Source organism: Meles meles, chromosome 20 (assembly GCF_922984935.1).
Source record: "Meles meles chromosome 20, mMelMel3.1 paternal haplotype, whole genome shotgun sequence".
Classification (NCBI taxonomy): Eukaryota; Metazoa; Chordata; class Mammalia; order Carnivora; family Mustelidae; genus Meles; species Meles meles.
Genome location: NC_060085.1, coordinates 6,765,663 through 6,781,290, shown reverse-complemented (window position 1 = coordinate 6,781,290; position 15,628 = coordinate 6,765,663). Strand labels below are relative to the sequence as shown.

The 15,628-nt window shown below is 40.3% G+C and overlaps 2 protein-coding genes across 2 annotated transcripts in view; both read left to right on the top strand.

The window, feature by feature from the left end:
• ZNF699 (zinc finger protein 699) overlaps positions 1-15,628 on the top strand; it is a 415,566-nt gene that overhangs the window by 166,059 nt on the left and 233,879 nt on the right. The window lies entirely within an intron of this gene.
• On the top strand, positions 10,685-11,671 carry LOC123932412 (olfactory receptor 7E24-like). Its single transcript, XM_045990543.1, has one exon. It carries the CDS (start codon positions 10,742-10,744, stop codon positions 11,669-11,671), a length of 930 nt encoding a protein of 309 aa, XP_045846499.1. The 5' UTR covers positions 10,685-10,741.

Genomic DNA, 15,628 nt, shown 5'->3' with positions numbered 1-15,628 from the left:
GGGTGTGGTGCAAAAAACGATGAACACTATTATGCTGAAAATAAACAGAAAAAACGTGAGAGACGTGATGAACAGTTAAAAAAAAATAACAAGTGTGGTTTCTCTTTTCTTGATTGAACTCTGACTGACAAACCATAATATCAGGAATAAATCTACACTGTGAGTGAGATGCAATGGGGAGACTACAGAGTGAGATCAGGATAAAAAAGTGATTGTAATGATATTTCTTGGGCAAGGGTACACAATTGAGGTTTCAAGTAATGGTGATAGTTCCAGTCGCTCTGTGGTTCTAATTGTGCCTGTAGATTAAGTCACCTAAGTCATTATAGATAAATTTAACTCTTATTCTCATTTTCATTACTCAAGTATAGTGAAGGACCATGTCCTCAGCAAAGGAGAGATCTTTCCTTTCACTAGTAACCACCTCACTAGGATTCCACTTTGTCACCATGCTTTCTTCTCTTCTCTCATTATCAATCATCTTTGGGTCCTTCCATCTTCTGCTACACACCCAGGAACCCATGTACATACCAGTCTTTCATTTATAAATGCTACACATAATTTCTTTTTTTTAAAATTTTAATTAAATTTTAAATTTTAAATTTAAATTAAAAAAAAAGAAATTTTTTAAATTAAATTTCTGAGGTAGCAATCTGGGCTTTTTGAAATGCTGTCTAACAACTGGTTTAATTTGCTCTGTCTTTACACTAAGCAGATAAGCTGCCAACATCACTGACAATGAACTTTGTATTGGATGGGCTCTTCCTGGTATCAAATGACTTCAGTTTAACTTTAAAAAAAATTTTTTTAAAGAATTTATTTATTTATTTGACAGAGAGAGAGATCACAAGTAGGCAGAGAGGCAGGCAGAGAGAGAGGGGGAAGCAGGCTCCCCGCTGAGCAGAGAGCCCGATGCTGGGCTCAATCCCAGGACCCTGAGATCATGACCTGAGCTGAAGGCAGAGGCTTAAACCACTGAGCCACCCAGGCGCCCCTCAAATGACTTCAGTTTAATACGATTTTCCTCCTGTTCAAGAATTCTAAAACATCTCAACACTCACACCTCCATCTTCAATCCTCTATACTCCTGTCATTTGGTCATTTGGGCTCTCTAAAAATTTCCTTGGCCATTGATGCACACATAAATAAGCACAATTTCTTACACACTCAATTTAACTGGGTAAATACTGAAGTTTTCTTCACATCAGTTAATGAGAAATCAAACTCTGAGTTTGTCTTCCAGCCAAACCTTGAGATCATCCACATTTTGAATGTAGAGATCTCTGAGAACCCCTGAAGTGTTTAAGCAAGTGATCAAGTCACCAGATAAGCAGGTAAAAATAAACAATTGTCTAATATAATGACATACATCACTGAACAGAGAAATTAAAACCTGAGCTGTCTCTCAGCAAAAAACATACATCTCCCAATGTATAAATTCCAAACCCCAAACCAGGATTATAGAAAGAAAAATAGAATGTTCTCCTTAGAGACATACATTTAAACTGAGAACATAGAAATTTAATAAGATTTTCTAAAGATTTTATTTATTTATTTGACAGAGAGAGAGATCACAAGTAGGCAGAGAGGCAGGCAGAGAGAGGAGGAAGCAGGCTCCCCACTGAGCAGGAGCCCGATGTGGGGCTTGATTGCAGGACCCTGGGATCATGACCTGAGCTGAAGGCAGAAGCTTAGCCCACTGAGCCACCTAGGCACCCTCAATAAGATTCTTGGTATAGAAGACCTAATTCTCTCTAAATTACTTGATTAAGTCAGTGGCTGTAGAGATAAAAAAGTCATATGTTGCTTTCTGTATTTGAAAGAAACCCATCTGGATTTTACAATGAGATAAGTAACTTGGAAGTCAGAAATGCGGAATAGAATTCAGCTTCTTCCTGAGAAGAGGAGGGGGTCTAGATACACCCCCCCCCCACCCAGTACATTCACTTTTCTTCATCAATTAATTATAGCAAGTCCTGAGAGATTGGGAAAACATGGGCCAATCTGGCTAATTATGTGTCAAGCGCTTTGAGCCCTCAACTGTAAACAATCAGTCTGTGCTTTCCAGCCTTTTAGGTGTCAGTCCCAGGTCAGTGGGCTCCATACATGTGTCTCCTCCTCTCAGAGCTCTCTGCTTGAGGACACCCATACCAGCATCTGTCTTCCTGCCGCTCCTGGAAACAAAGCCTCAGTCCTCACCCAGCTCCAGGCAGGGGAGAGGCAGCCAGCTCTGCAATCCTCCAACCTCCTCCAGCAGAGACACAGTACACACCAGTGAGTAGGAAGTACACTGGGAGTGACTGAATGCAGGAGCGACAGGGAGAGCATTGTTCCCTCCTCAGCAGACCACTGGGACAGTTGGGATAGCCAGACAGGAGGGGACCAAAATGCAAAGTTTCAACACAAAGCCCTATGAAGACCTAGTGTTGTTGGTTCTGGCAGGGATCCTAGCACTCTTATTTTCATTTCTATTTTTGTCTCTTGCTAGTTCTATTTCTCCTGGGCTTCTTCCCATCAGGACTGGAAAGAGGTCCTTTTTAACTATTCCCTCAGTCTTCCAAATGATCATGAAGGTGATGATGATGGTGATGATGGACTTGATGTCAGTAAGCAAAATGTTGCAGACCTTTAGTTTGGGACTCCAAGTGCCAGACACTGGGATGAATTTTCTACATAGTTTGCAAGCTTTTATCTGCATTACCACCCCCAGAAAGACAGTAACATGTATTATGATCATTTCAGAGTTAAAGATAAGAGCACAATATTTTTTATTACTTCCTGATTTTATTTATTTATTTTTGTGTTCAAATCGCCTTTGAAAAAAGTTTTTATTTATATTCCAGTTAGGAGAAGGGAAGCAAAAATGAAGGGGGTGGGAATCAGAAGGGGAGACAAACCATGAGATGCTGTGGACTCCAGGAAACAACATGACTGTTTTAGAGGGTAGGGTGGTGGGGGAATGGTATAGCCTGGTGATGGGTATTAAGGTAGGGATGAATTGCATGGAGCACTGGGTGTTATATGCAAGCAATGAATCATGGAACACTACATCAAAAACTACTGATACACTGCATGGTGACTAACATAATAAAAAAATAAATTCCAGTTACTTAACATACAGTGCAGTATTAGTTTCAGTTGTACAATATTTTGATTCAACATTTTCATACATCACCCAGAGCTCATCAGGACAAGTCCCTCCTTAATCCGTTCACCTATTTCACCCATCTCCCTACCCACCTTCCCTCTAGTAACCATCGGTTTGTTAGGAGTCTGTATCTTGGTTTTCCCATCTCTCTCTTTTTTTTCCACCCTCCTTTGCTAGTTTGTTTTGTTTCTTAAATTCCCATGTGAGTGAAATCATATGATAGTAGTCTTTTTCTGACTGACTTCTTTTGCTTAGTATAATACTCTCCAGAACCATTGCAAATCTCATTCCTTTGATGGCTGACTAGTATTCTATTGTATACATACAGCACATCTTCCTTCTCCATTCATCAGTCGATGGACACTTGGGCTTTTCCCCAACAGTTTCCCAACAACACTGTTGTTGATAATGCTGCCATGAATATCAGGGAGCATGTATCCCTTTGAATCAGTTTTTTTTTTAAAAGATTTTATTTATTTATTTGACAGAGAGAGAGAGAGAGACAGTAAGAGAGGGAACACAAGCAGAGGGAGTGGGAGAGAGAGAAGCAGGCTTCCTGCTGAGCGGGAAGCCTGAGGCAGGACTTGATCTCAGGACTCAGAGATCATGACCTGAGCACAAGGCAGATGCCTAGAGATTGAATCACTCAGGTGCCCCATCGATCAGTATTTCTTTTTGTCTTTTAAATACCCAGTAGTTCACTTACTGGATCATAGAGTAGTTCTATATTTAACTTTCTGAGGAACCTCCATACTGTTTTGCAGAGTGGCTGTACCAATTTGCATTCCCGCCAACAGAACACAAGTGTTCCTTTTTCTCCACATCCTCACCAAGTCTTGCTTCTTGTATTTTTTTCTAATAAAATGATTTTTATTGTATTTGTTTTATTATTACATTTGAGAAAGAAACATGGTATATGGGTAAAAAAAAAAGCTCTAATAGTAGTTATATGTAAAAAGCTGATGCCTGAAACCAAAACAAAATAAGTATATTGACATTCCATGTTGTTGTAACAAGGATAATTTGTGAAGAAAATAACCTATAAATCCCACAGAGTCATATGCTAACCATAGTAAATAAATGAAAAAGATAGTACATCTGATGTTTTGGAGAAAATGATTTTGCGAGCTGCCTGGGTGGCTCAAGGGTTAAAGCCTCTGCCTTCAGCTCAGGTCCTGATCCCAGGGACTTGGGATAAAGCCCCACCTTGGGCTCCCCACCCAGCAGGGAGCCCACTTCCTCCTCCTTCTCTGCCTGTCTCTCTGCCTGCTTGTGATCTCTGTCTGTTTATTGTATTGTTGATTTTAGCCACTCTGACAGGTTTGAAGTAATATCTTATTGTAGTTTTGATTGCATTTCTCTGACGATGAACAATGTTGGCCATCTCTATGTCTTCTTTGGAAAATTATCTATTCATGTCTTCTGTTCATGTTTCAATTGGATTATTTGTTTTTGGGCTGTTGAGTTTCATAAGTTCTTTACATATTTTGGATACTAACCCTTTATCAGATACGGAATTTGCAAATATCATCTCCCATTCCATAGTTGCCTTTTAGTGTTGTTGATTGTTTTCTTTGCTACGCAGAAGCTTTTTAAGTTTTGCCAGATCCTGGGTTAGACAGGGGATGAATTCAGGTTTGAATGCAGACAGTGAGACTGTTCACAGGCTACCCAGACAGTATTCTCTCCTGCCTATCCAATTCGTGCTTCTCTTTCCTGTTATTCCAGGCAAAGACCTCCCCTCTCTGTGCTCTTCCCATTTGGCTGTTCATGCTAGAAGACACCAGCGAGCAGTTAGTGTCACCTGCTGCATCAACTGTAGAAAAGATGGCTGAGATGAAGGTAGAGATCATAGAGAGTGAGCTCATGACAATTCAGGGCAGCTCTCTTTCTTGCCTCAGCTCTCAGATTTTGCTTCATATTCCACTTCCTCCCCCATTCCTATAATTTAAGCCCTCAATCTCTAAGGGAGATATGGGATCAGGATGTTAGATTCCATTCTTAGTCAGGGGATAAAAAACTGCTGCAAGATTATCTTAGCAATTTTGGAAAAGACCTCTGGACTTCTGCTTGAACTCTCTGAAGTGCAGGGGAACAGAACAAACAAGTCAATTCATGCACCTCAGAGACCCACCACTTAATTTTGAATCTTATCTGCTCTACTTTCATCTGCATGACACTCGGCAAGTTCTTAATATCTTTGAGCCGGTTTTTACAACTGTACTGAGTAAGAATTAAGATGAGCACTGAACATGTGACCTAATATGTTAGATGCATATAGTAAGGATTAGGTAATTTAGGTATTGTTGTGGTTGTTATTGTTGTTATCAAGGCTAAGCATCATCTACCCAACTAAAATATCCTGTGATCTGAAGTTTCAGTTTTCCCTAGATCCTAAGAGAACTTTTTTTTTGTCCTTATGCAGGTAGATATTGAGTGTTTGAAGGGAAGCAACAGAATCACACTCATTTCTGATTTCCCAGAGCTTATACTTTGCTTGGCACAGTGTAGGCTACAAGAGCACCAGTGATCTCTGTTAAATATTGAATGGACCCTTCTTTGGTTCTCAGAAATGGGGCTTAGACAATGTGGGTTCTATGCATTGGGTGCTTTGCCTCCTTCTAATGATGTTTCATAGATCTAGATGAAAAATAAAACAGTGCTTGTCTGTATCTACACCACAGATTTTCTAAGAGACCTATCATTTTCCACTTAACAGATTCTTCATTTGAAAATTACTGGAGATTTCCATAAAGATGAAAATTAAAAGAGAGAAAAAGAAAAAGGGAGGCAAATCTTATTGCATGAACTGAGACACATTTTAGGATTTCCTCTTTCTTTCTTTCTTTTGTTCTTTCTTTTTAGAGAGAGAGAGATGGTGGGGGTCAGACTTGATCCCTCAAACCTGAGATCATAACCTGAGACAAAACCAAGAGTTGGACATTTAACCAGTGGAGTCACCCTGGCACCCCAATTTCCATGCATTCTTGAATGAATTTCCTGGGACATGAATGGATTTTACCTCTCTGATATATAATAAAGTAAAAATCATTAAACTTTTCTTTTTTAAAATATTTTATTTATTTATTTGACAGACAGAGATCACAAGTTGCCTGAGAGGCAGGCAGAGAGAGAGAGGAGGAAGCAGGCTCCCCCCTGAGCAGAGAGTCTGATGGGGGACTCGACCCCAGGACCCTGGGATCATGACCTGAGCTGAAGGTGGAGGCCTTAACACCCTGAGCCACTCAGGCATCCCTCATTAAACCTTTCTTAGGATTGGGTTTCACCAATAAACCCACCATTCCAGTAACAATGCAAATTCTGATTTACAAACCATGACTGAATATTTATTGGGTGCAAACTTCTTTTAGATGCCACATGTATCTTGATATGGATGATGTTCTCTTCCTTTCTAGATGGAGGATAACAGCACAGAGAGGTTGGGATGTTGACATATACTCCATGTTTAGTCTGATTCCCATCCCAGGGCTCTGTGCACTCCACCAGTGTAGAATGGTTGCTTTCTTTTCAAACATGCTTTAGTTCCAGATGAGCAAGCAGAAACAGGACCAACAATTCCCTGTCTTGGGATTCTGTGAGTTCATCTGTGAATTAGGAAATTGGGATAAGTGGTTGACTGGGGTCTTTACTATGTGAATATTATAGATCATAATATTTTCTATGAATAGTACTGTATTTTGCTGCCTATTTGGAAATCTGTGATATAAAAATATTATTCCTTATCCAAGATAGGTACTTTCCTGTGTATTTATGGAAAGACCATTGGAACACAGACTTCAGGGATCTTTCTGGTTCTATACCTTGATAATAAAAGCATGAAGTTGATTTTGTCTATACTTTCTATTAGGAAAACAAATGTAGATTATTAATAGTAAAATTGTACATATATTGATTTTTTTTTACAATATTATCATCTTTAATGCCTATATATGTATATATTTTTTATTTTTATTTGTTTATTTTCAGCATAACAGTGTTCATTGTTTTTGCACCACACCCAGTGCTCCATGCAGTACGTGCCCTCCCTATTGCCCACCACCTGGTTCCTCAACCTCCCACCCCCCCCCCCCCTCAAAACCCTCTGGTTGCTTTTCAGACTCCACAGTCTCTCATGGTGCATCTCCCCTTCCAGTTTCCCTCAACTCCCTCTCCTCTCCATTGCCCCATGTCCTCCGTGTTCTTTGTTATGCTCCACAAATAAGTGAGACCATATGATACTTAATTCTCTCTGCTTGACTTATTTCGCTCAGCATAATCTCTTCCAGTCCCATCCATGTTGCTAAAAAAGTTGGGTATTCATCCTTTCTGATGGAGGCATAATACTCCATTGTGTATGTGTACCACGTCCTCCTTTTATGCCTATATATTATAGAAATTCTCATTTATGTAATATGGAGGTGGGTGCAAGAATGTTATTACGGAACTCTACAGAAAGCGTTCAGGGAACAGAAGCTCCCAAAAGCGAACCCGAGCCGATTACTTAGTCCTCCCGGCCACCGGTAAGGGCGGTGCAATCCCGCCTCGGGCAAAGACACTTGAGAGTCACGACAACAGGCCCCTCCCCCAGAAGATCAACAAAATATCCAGGCAGGACGAAGTTCATCTATCAAGGAGAAAGCAGGTTCAATTCCTAAGACAGCAGAGCAATTCCAGAGGAGGAGAAAGCAAAGCACGGAACTCATGGCTTTCTCCCCATGATTCTTTAGTCTTGCGGCTACTTCAATTTTTTTTTTCTTTTTTCAATTTTTTTTTCTTTTTTCTTTTTTCTTCTTCTGCTAAATTTTTCAAAACTTTTACCCTTTTCTTTTTTTAACGTTTTTTGACTAGTTCATCTAAATATATATATTTTTTCTTTCTTTTTTATATTTTTTTATTTGTTTTATTTTTTAAATTTTTTTCTTTTTTTTTTCTTTTTTTTTCAGAACCTGTTTTTATCCCCTTTCTCCCCCCCACAAATAGGGGTCTCTTCCGATTTGGTTACAGCGCATTTTTCTGGGGTCTTTGCCACCCTTTTAGTAGTTTATTTGCTCCTTCATATCCTCTTATCTGGACAAAATTACAAGGCGGAAAAAATCACCACAAACAAAAGAACAAGAGACAGTACCGAAGGCTAGGGACCTAATCAACACAGACATTGGTAATATGTCAGATCAAGAGTTCAGAATGACGATTCTGAACATTCTAGCCGGGCTTGAAAAAGGCATGGAAGATATTAGAGAAACCCTCTCTGGAGATATTAAAGCCCTTTCTGGAGAAATTAAAGAACTAAAATCTAACCAAGTTGAAATCAAAAAAGCTATTAATGAGGTACAATAAAAAATGGAGGCTCTCACTGCTAGGATAAATGAGGCAGAAGAAAGAATTAGTGATATAGAAGACCAAATGACAGAGAATAAGGAAGCCGAGCAAAAGAGGGACAAACAGCTACTGGACCATGAGGGGAGAATTCGAGAGATAAGTGACACCATAAGACGAAACAACATTAGAATAATTGGGATTCCAGAAGAAGAAGAAACAGAGAGGGGAGCAGAAGGTCTATTGGAGGAATAGTCTAAAAAGGGACACCTGGGTGTCTCAGTCAGTTAAGTGTCCAATTCTTGATTTTGGCTGAGGGCATGAGCTCAGAGTCCTGATATGGAGCTCCACATTGGGCTCTGTGCTCAGTGTGAAGTGAGCTTAAGGTTCTTACTCTCCCTCTACCTCCTTCTGCTTATACTCTCTTTCTCTGTGTGTCTCTCAGAATAAATAAATAATTTTTTAAAGGGAATATTGGGGGCGCCTGGGTGGCTCAGTTGGTTAAAGCCTCTGCCTTCAGCTCAGGTCATGATTCCAGGGTCCTGGGATTGAGCCCTGCATCGGGGTCTCTGTTCAGCAGGGAGCCCGCCTCTCTCCCTGCCCTCTCTGTGCCTGCCTCTCTGCCTACATGTCATCTATGTCTGTCAAATAAATAAGTAAATAAAATCTTTATTAAAAAGGGAATATTGTAATAGGAAATTAAGAGATAATAAAGTTCATCTTTCAGGTAATACTATGCCACTTTTGAAGTGCTTGAAATAGATGTATACACTTCACAGACACTTAAAACACATTACTGTGGTAAGTGAGAACTCAGGAAACAATATATGTATTATTATACTATTATGTAAGTTTTTAAGAAAACTGTTTATGGATGCATAAATCAGTACTAATATAATGGAAACATTGAAGGGAAAATGTATCTACCACATTCATGACAGTGTTTGTCATTGGGCAGCTGTAATGCTGGGGAATGGGATCATGCAGGGAAAGCAAGAAAACTCAATTTTTACTGGCAACAAATATAAGTTCTGAAGCCAAGTATAACTCAATATTTCTATGTTTGTATATTTGTATGTCTCTCTAATATTCTTTGGCTCAATGTCTTCATAGGGGTGTATATAGAAACAGGTAAATAGCTTAGACAGCAGTAAGGAAAGAGTTCTAAGAAGAGTTTACAAATTGAGAAATGTTGCTGAAGGTAATGGGATGTACGCTGGGCAGTTTCGAATTGCTTGAATCAAAATAGGCACTTTTTTTTTTTAGGATTCATGAATTGCATTTATTCAACCAGATTTTATCACAGTATGACCAAATGCATGCCTCATGCTGAGTTGCTGGGGCATGTTCTCTTCCAATTCATTCTCTGCACAGGTATCAGAGTGATCTAGAACATAAATCAGATTATACCATAATTCACATGGAGTGGATTTTCCTATATGTCATTCAAAGACTTTCATGATCTTGTCCTTGGCTCACTCTTCAGCCTCTTTTTAAACATGTTATGGCTCTTTTTTTTTTTTTTTTTGTCTTCTAATTCTGCTTGAATGAGTATTTTTGAAAAATTTATTTATTTATTTTCAGCATAACAGTACTCATTGTTTTTGCACCACACCCAGTGCTCCATGCAATATGTGCCCTCTCTATTACCCTCCACCTCGTTCCCCAACCTCCCACCCCCCACCCCTTGAAAACCCTCAGGTTGTTTTTCAGAGTCCATAGTCTCTCATGGTTCATCTCCCCTTCCAATTTCCAACAACTCCCTTCTCTCCATCTCCCCATGTCCTCCATGTTCTTTGTTATGCTCCACAAATAAGTGAAACCATATGATACTTGACTCTCTCTGCTTGACTTGGTGGGAATGCAAGTTGGTGCAACCACTTTGGAGAACAGTGTGGAGATTCCTCAAGAAATTAAAAATAGTGCTTCCTTATGACCCTGAAATTGCACTTCTGGGTATTTATCCCAAAGATACAGATGTAGTAAAAAGAAGAGCCATCTGTACCCCAATGTTTATTGCAGCAATGGCCATGGTCGCCAAACTGTGGAAAGAACCGAGATGCCCTTCAATGGATGAATGGATAAGGAAGATGTGGTCCATATACACGATGGAGTATTATGCCTCCATCATAAAGGATGAATACCCAACTTTTGTAGCAACACGGACGGGACTGGAAGAGATTAGGCTGAACGAAAATAGGCACATTTAGCTGGGTGTCTCTACACTTGTTTTGTTTATTCAATACTCTCTTCTCTTTTGAGAGGTGTCCCAGCTGCATGGAACCACAGAATCTAACAGCTGTCTCAGAATTCCTTCTCCTGGGCCTCTCAGATGAGCCAGAACTGGAGCCCATTCTCTTTGGGCTGTTCCTGTCCTTGTATCTGGTCACCATGCTTGGGAACCTGCTCATCATCCTGGCGGTCAGCTCTGACTCCCACCTCCACATCCCCATGTACTTCTTCCTCTCCAACCTGTCCTTGGCTGATATTGGTTTCAGCACCACCACAATCCCCAAGATGCTGGTAAACATTCACACACACAGAAAGTCTATCACCTATGCAGGCTGCCTAACTCAAGTGTCCTTTTTTTTCCTGTTTGGGTGTTTGGACAATCTGCTCCTGGCTGTGATGGCCTATGACCGGTTTGTGGCCATTTGTCACCCCCTGAACTATTCAACCATCATGAACCCAAACCTTTGTGGCTTGTTGGTCCTGATGTCATTTTTTGGCAGCCTTTTGGATTCTCAGATTCATTGTTTGATGGTGTCCCAACTTACCTTTTGCACAAATGTGAAAATTCATCATTTCTTTTGTGATGCACCTCAACTCTTCCACCTTGCCTGCTCTGATACCTCCATCCACACCATAATAGTTTATTTTATGGGTGTCATCTTTGGTGGTGTTCCCCTCTTAGGGATCCTTTGTTCTTATACACGAATTGTTTCCTCCATTCTGAGAGTCTCATCCACAGGTAGGAAGTACAAAGCCTTTTCTACCTGTAGCTCCCACCTGTTGGTTGTTTGCTTGTTTTATGGAACAGGCCTTGGAGTGTACCTCAGTTCATCCATCTCCCCCTCCCTCAGAAAGGGTGCAGTGGCCTCGGTGATGTACACTGTGGTCACCCCTATGCTGAACCCCTACATCTACAGCCTGAGGAACAAGGACATCAAGAGTGCACTGTGGGCGACGATCCGCAGAACAGTCTAGTATCAATATTTCTCTTAATCATTCTGGGCTCATAGAATCAGAAAATGCAGCAAATCAATAACAACAAGAAATTCTGAATCTGCAGCCACATGGTATATATAACCCTATAGATCTGTCCTCTTTGCTTATACAACTATTCCTGTTAGCATAGCTCTAGTGGAATTGGGGAATTATTTTGGACTCCCCACTTAAATCATAGTCACTGCAGGATTATATGTATATCTGTACCCCTCTCACTTTCTTTATGCACTGCCCAGGACTCTTGGTCATGAGCAGTCTTACTTCTATCATTGCAAAATAATCGTAACTCTCTCTCTCTCTCTCTCTTGTTTTTTTCCTTTTTTTAAAACCAGGTGGTGGGTATTGGGGAGGACACGTATTGCATGGAGCACTGGGTGTTGTGCAAAAACAATGAATACTGTTACACTGAAAAGAAATTTAAAAAAAGTGAAATAAATATTTTACTTATTCATTTGAGAGAGACAGCCCAAGCAGGGGGAGAGGCAGAGGGAGAAGCAGGCTCCCTGTTGAGATGGAAGCCCATCGTGGGGCTTGATCCCAGGACCTGGAGATCATGACCTGAGCCAAAGGCAGAGTAAACATCAGAGACACGCAGGTACCCCATCTTGTTATTTTCGTATGATTCCACGCCCCCACCCATGGCCATTGGTTAGGAGGACCTAAAACCTACCTTAAGGTAGAAAACATCTAATACATTTTTGTGTCTTAATGATCTTCATTAGATTTTTTAAAAAGTAGGCTTCACACCCAGCATGGAGTCCAACATGGGGCTTGAACCATGACCCTGAGATCAAGACCCAAGCTGAGATAAAGAATGAGGTGCTCGACTCTCTCTGCTTGACTTATTTCGCTCAGCATAATTTCTTCCAGTCCCGTCCATGTTGCTACAAAAGTTGGGTATTCGTCCTTTCTGATGGAGGCATAATACTCCATTGTGTATATGGACCACATCTTCCTTATCCATTCATCCGTTGAAGGGCATCTTGGTTCTTTCCACAGTTTGGCGACCGTAGCCATTGCTGCAATAAACATTGGGGTACAAATGGCCCTTCTTTTCACTACATCTGTATCTTTGGGGTAAATACCGAGCAGTGCAATTGCAGGGTCATAGGGAAGCTCTATTTTTAATTTCTTCAGGAATCTCCACACTATTCTCCAAAGTGGCTGCACTAACTTGCATTCTCACCAACAGTGTAAGAGGGTTCCCCTTTCTCCACATCCTCTCCAACACATGCTGTTTCCTGTCTTGCTAATTTTGGCCATTCTAACTGGTATTAGGTGGTATCTCAATGTTGTTTTAATTTGAATCTCCCTGATGGCTAGTGATGATGAACATTTTTTCATGTGTCTGATAGCCATTTGTATGTCTTCGTTGGAGAAGTGTCTGTTCATATCTTCTGCCCATTTTTTGATATGATTATCTGTTTTGTGTGTGTTGAGTTTGAGAAGTTCTTTATAGATCGTGGATATCAACCTTTTGTCTGTACTGTCATTTGCAAATATCTTCTCCCATTCCGTGGGTTGCCTCTTTGTTTTGTTGACTGTTTCCTTTGCTGTGCAGAAGCTTTGGATCTTGATGAAGTCCCAAAAGTTCATTTTTGCTTTTGTTTCCTTGGCCTTTGGAGACAGATCTTGAAAGAAGTTGCTGTGGCTGATATCGAAGAAGTTACTGCCTATATTCTCCTCTAGGATTCTGATAGATTCCTGTCTCATGTTGAGGTCTTTTATCCATTTCGAGTTTACCTTTGTGAACGGTGTAAGAGAATGGTCGAGTTTCATTCTCCTACATATCACTGTCCAGTTTTCCCAGCACCATTTATTGAAGAGACTGTCTTTTTTCCATTGTATATTTTTTCCTGTTTTGTCGAAGATTATTTGACCATAGAGTTGAGGGTCCATATCTGGGCTCTCCACTCTGTTCCACCGGTCTATGTGTCTGTTGTTATGCCAGTACCACGCTGTCTTGGTGATCACAGCTTTGTAGTAAAGCTTGAAATCGGGTAACGTGATGCCGCCAGTTTTGTTTTTGTTTTTCAACATTTCCTTAGCAATTCGGGGTCTCTTCTGACTCCATACAAATTTTAGGATTATTTGCTCCAGCTCTTTGAAAAATATTGGTGGAATTTTGATCGGAATGGCATTAAAAGTATAGATTGCTCTACGCAGTATAGACATTATAACAATGTTTATTCTTCCAATCCAAGAGCATGGAACAGTCTTCCATCTTTTTGTGTCTTCTTCAATTTATTTCATGAGTGTTCTGTAGTTCCTCGAGTACAGGTCCTTTACTTCTTTGGTTAGGTTTATTCCCAGGTATCTGATGGTTCTTGGTGCTATAGTAAATGGAATCAACTCTCTAATTTCCCTTTCTGTATTTTCATTGTTGGTGTATAAGAAAGCCACTGATTTCTGTACATTGACTTTGTATCCTGCCATGTTACTGAATTGCTGTATGAGTTCTAGTAGTTTGGGGGTGGAGTCTTTGGGGTTTTCCATATAAAGAATCATGTCATCTGCGAAGAGAGAGAGTTTGACTTCTTCCTTGACAATTTGGATACCTTTTATTTCTCTTTGTTGTCTGATTGCCATTGCTAGAACTTCTAATACTATGTTGAACAAGAGTGGTGAGAGTGGGCATCCTTGTCGTGTTCCTGATCTCAACGGGAAGGCTGCAAGCTTTTTCCCATTGGGGATGATATTTGCTGTGGGTCTTTCATAGATAGATTTTATGAAGTTCAGGAATGTTCCCTCTATCCCTATACTTTGAAGCGTTTTCATCAGGAACGGATGGTGGATTTTGTCAAATGCTTTTTCTGCATCAATTGAGAGGACCATGTGGTTCTTCTCTCTTCTCTTATTGATGTGTTCTATCACACTGATTGATTTGCGAATGTTGAACCAACCTTGCAACCCAGGGATGAATCCCACCTGGTCATGGTGGATAATCTTTTTAATGTGCTGCTGGATCCTGTTTGCTAGGATCTTGTTGAGAATCTTTGCATCCATATTCATCAGTGATATTGGTCTGAAATTCTCCTTTTTGGTAGGGTCTTTGCCTGGTTTGGGGATCAGGGTAATGCTGGCTTCATAAAAAGAGTCTGGAAGTTTTCCTTCTGCTTCAATTTTTTGGAACAGCTTCAGGAGAATTGGTGTTATTTCTTCTTTGAAAGTTTGGTAGAATTCCCCAGGGAATCCGTCAGGTCCTGGGCTCTTGTTTTTTGGGAGGTTTTTGATCACTGCTTCAATCTCATTGCTAGATATCGGTCTATTCAGGTTGTCAATTTCTTCCTGGTTCAGTTTTGGGAGTTTGTGGCTTTCCAGGAATGCATCCATTTCATCTAGGTTGCTTAGCTTATTGGCATATAACTGTTGGTAATAATTTCTGATGATTGTTTCTATTTCCTTGGTGTTATTTGTGATCTCTCCCTTTTCATTCATAATTTTATTAATTTGGGCTTTCTCTCTTTTCTTTTGGATTAGTGTGGCCAGTGGTTTATCGATCTTATTGATTCTTTCAAAAAACCAGCTTCTACTTTCATTGATACGTTCTACTGTATCTCTCGTTTCTACCTCATTGATCTCTGCTCTAATCTTGATTATTTCCCTTCTTGCATGTGGAGTTGGTTTGATTTGTTGTTGATTCTCCAGTTCTTTAAGGTGTAGAGACAGCTGGTGTAGTCTGGATTTTTCAATGTTTTTGAGGGAGGCTTGGATGGCTATGTATTTCCCCCTTAGAACCGTCTTTGCTGTATCCCATAGGTTTTGGACCGAGGTGTCTTCATTCTCATTGGTTTCCATGAATTGTTTAAGTTCGTCTTTGATCTCCTGGTTGATCCAAGCATTCTTAAGCAAGGTGATCTTTAGCTTCCAGGTGTTTGAGTTCCTTCTGAACTTTTCCTTGTGATTGAGCTCCAGTTTCAAAGCATTGTGATCGGA

Coding starts and splice junctions, on each gene's coding strand:
- LOC123932412 (XM_045990543.1), top strand. CDS start 10,742: ATGGAACCACAGAATCTAACAGCTGTCTCAGAATTCCTTCTCCTGGGC.